The sequence below is a fragment of the Belonocnema kinseyi genome, chromosome 1, assembly GCF_010883055.1.
Source record: "Belonocnema kinseyi isolate 2016_QV_RU_SX_M_011 chromosome 1, B_treatae_v1, whole genome shotgun sequence".
NCBI classification, from domain to species: domain Eukaryota; kingdom Metazoa; phylum Arthropoda; class Insecta; order Hymenoptera; family Cynipidae; genus Belonocnema; species Belonocnema kinseyi.
Window position 1 is genome coordinate 78,104,690 of NC_046657.1, and position 2,725 is coordinate 78,107,414.

The 2,725-nt window shown below is 37.5% G+C and overlaps 1 protein-coding gene across 1 annotated transcript; it reads right to left on the bottom strand.

The window, feature by feature from the left end:
* Positions 1-42: 42 nt before the first annotated feature.
* On the bottom strand, positions 43-1,190 carry LOC117178301. Its single transcript, XM_033369671.1, has 2 exons — positions 1,022-1,190; positions 43-614 (listed from the first exon to the last, which is right to left on the bottom strand). The coding sequence occupies exons 1-2, from the start codon at positions 1,188-1,190 to the stop codon at positions 241-243; spliced, it is 543 nt and encodes a 180-aa protein (XP_033225562.1). The 3' UTR covers positions 43-240.
* Between the last annotated feature and the right edge of the window lie 1,535 nt (positions 1,191-2,725).

Sequence of the window (2,725 nt, forward strand, 5' to 3'; positions counted from 1 at the left end):
GAAGGCTGCTTAGCATCAGCCGTTAGCCTCTCAATCGCCTTGGCCTGTTTTAGTCTGTCTACTAGGTCCCTCCCAAAGAGGAATTCGTCTGGCTTGGATGTGCCCAAAATTTCTTTCACGGATTTATTGAATCCGGGCGTCACCGTTGCCCTCCTGGTAACTGATTGCTTGTAATGAACGTCAGACAAAATCTTAAAGGCATCAAAAAGATTTTCGAATATCGGCGTGGGGTCGATGCTTTCATCCTCTACAATCAGTGTAGAAAGAACGGATCCTACTGCCATCAAAGCCGATCCAATCGCATTCTGCACAAGCTTTTTGTAACCATCCCTTTTTTTGTGCCGCAGCTGTCATTTTTGACTCGATGACAGAATTCATCTTCGGAGCCTCCAATAAATCATTCCTTTTATATTTTGTCAGCAATTCATCTGACACTTTCCAAGGGAGGCCTTTTTTTAACCAAAACTTAAGCCTCGGTAAGATTACCTGATGGATAGATAAATCCAGACATTTCGGTACGGAAGGATCCTCGCCAAGGATGTCCTTATACGCTTGATTGATCTCAATGTCACTTTCGATTGGGTCTTTTGATGCAAGTTCCCCCTTAATCGATTCTAAAATGAGAAAAATGTAGGTTTCAGTTTAATCGAACCTTTTCTAAAAATGGCATGTGTCTTGTCTCCAGTACAAGCTCATTTTTAATTTAATTTAATTTAATTGGAAGCGCTTTCCAATTATAAACGAATGTTTTGCCGCAAGTGCAAGCTCTTAAGTATGAGAATCGAAAAATTAGAACGTATTGCCTCTAGTGCAATCTCGTTATATTTCGTAAATAGGGTATATTTGAACAATTTTAATTTTAACTTTCTGTCTGGTTAAATTTAAGTCTTGCTTCCAGTGCAAGCTCTTTTTGTTTAAACAGCAGTAACGTCTTGCCTCTTGTGCAAGCTCGTTACTTTTTGTGACGCAGTTACCCGTACTACGCAATATATTTACCAAAGGATTATAATTTAATAGTTACCTAATTTGGAATCACCGATGTCCGAAAGATCAAAATCTCCGTAAATACTTCCGAGGATCGATTCTAGATCGCTGTCCGGGTTGTCAACAACCTGTTTGTTTTCTTCCTGCAGTGCAGGACTCGAGTGCTCCTCGTCCGACGATACGTCGTAATAAGTCAAATTGTTCATGACTGCTGCATTCTGCTTATTTTATTCTCAAGGGCACCGATGAACTCGGGATTTATCCTTTTTCTGCTCATATTGAGCACTCAACACAATTGTAAACACTAAGAAATCAGCGATCAATGGAAAACACACCCGCACTCTAGCGCACAACAAAGAGATATGAATCAGATCAATTCCAGACCCGTACAGCCGACATTGGGGCCCCTGGCACCGCAAATTTTTTGGCTCTAAATGTTGTGCACCCTAGTAGACTTAGGGATAACTACATGGTAAAATAGTATAATCTCGAGAACGAGGCTCGAAATATAATGTATTTTTAAAATTTCTCAGGATCCGGAATTTAGAACAGGAACCTAATCTGAAAATTTTTGGATTTTCGATTTTTTGAACATCGGTATGAGAAATTTATTTTTAAGTTGAATTGCGGGAGAAGATTGTGTGCTAAAATCACACCCGAAATAATATCCGCAGCTGTAGCCGAGTGGCTGAGGCGTCTGACAAAAAATCAGATCCCCTGTGGTGTCTGACAAGAAATCAGATTCCACGATGGAGCGAATGTTCGAGCCCTAGCGACCGAGGAATTTTTTTTTTTGACTATATAGCGAAATATCTTTTTCAACGTATTCGCCAATTTTCCATGAATCTTGATTGTATATTTCCATAACGCTATGAAATATATTTTATCTCATCACTTTTAGCTGTCATAATTTTATCAGGAAAAATCGTCCATTCATTTGTGCACTGTTCATAACCTAGACATTGATTAATAATATTTTCTGAAAAAAGGTGAAAATTAATATTCTTTCTGCAATTGACTGAAAGCCCAATGTTAATTACTAGAAGATCACATTTACTGATCCATGATATGACGTATTTTTAATATTTCTCAGGGTTCAGAATTGAGAACAGGAACCTAATCTGAAAATTTTCGGATTTTCAATTTCTTGCACAGCGGTATGAGAAATTTTTTCTTAAGTTGTATTGCGGGAGAAGATTGTGCGCTAAAATCACATTCGAAATAATATCCGCAGCTGTAGCCGAGTGGCTAAGGCGTCTGACTAAAAATCAGATCTCCTGTGGTGTCTGACTAGAAATCAGATTCCACTAGGGAGCGAATGTTCGAGTCCTAGCGACCGAGGAATTTTTTTTTTTTTGACTTTATAGCGGAATATCTTTTTCAACGTACCTGTTAAGTTTCTAAGAATTTTGATAGTATATTTCCATAACCATATGAAATATATTTTATCTCATTACTTTTACGCTGTCTGAATTTTAGCAGGAAAAATCGTCCATTTATTTGTGCACTGTTCTTAACCTAGCCATTGATTAGTTATATTTTCTGAAAGAAGTTGCAAATTAATAGTATTTGTGCAAATGACTGAAAGCTCAAGGTTAATTACCAGAAGATTACATTTGCTGATCCATGATGTGATGTATTTTTAATATTTCTCAGGGTTCAGAATTGAGAACAGGAACCTAATCTGAAAATTTTTGGATTTTCGATTTTTTGCACAGCGGTATGAGAAATTTTTTCTTAA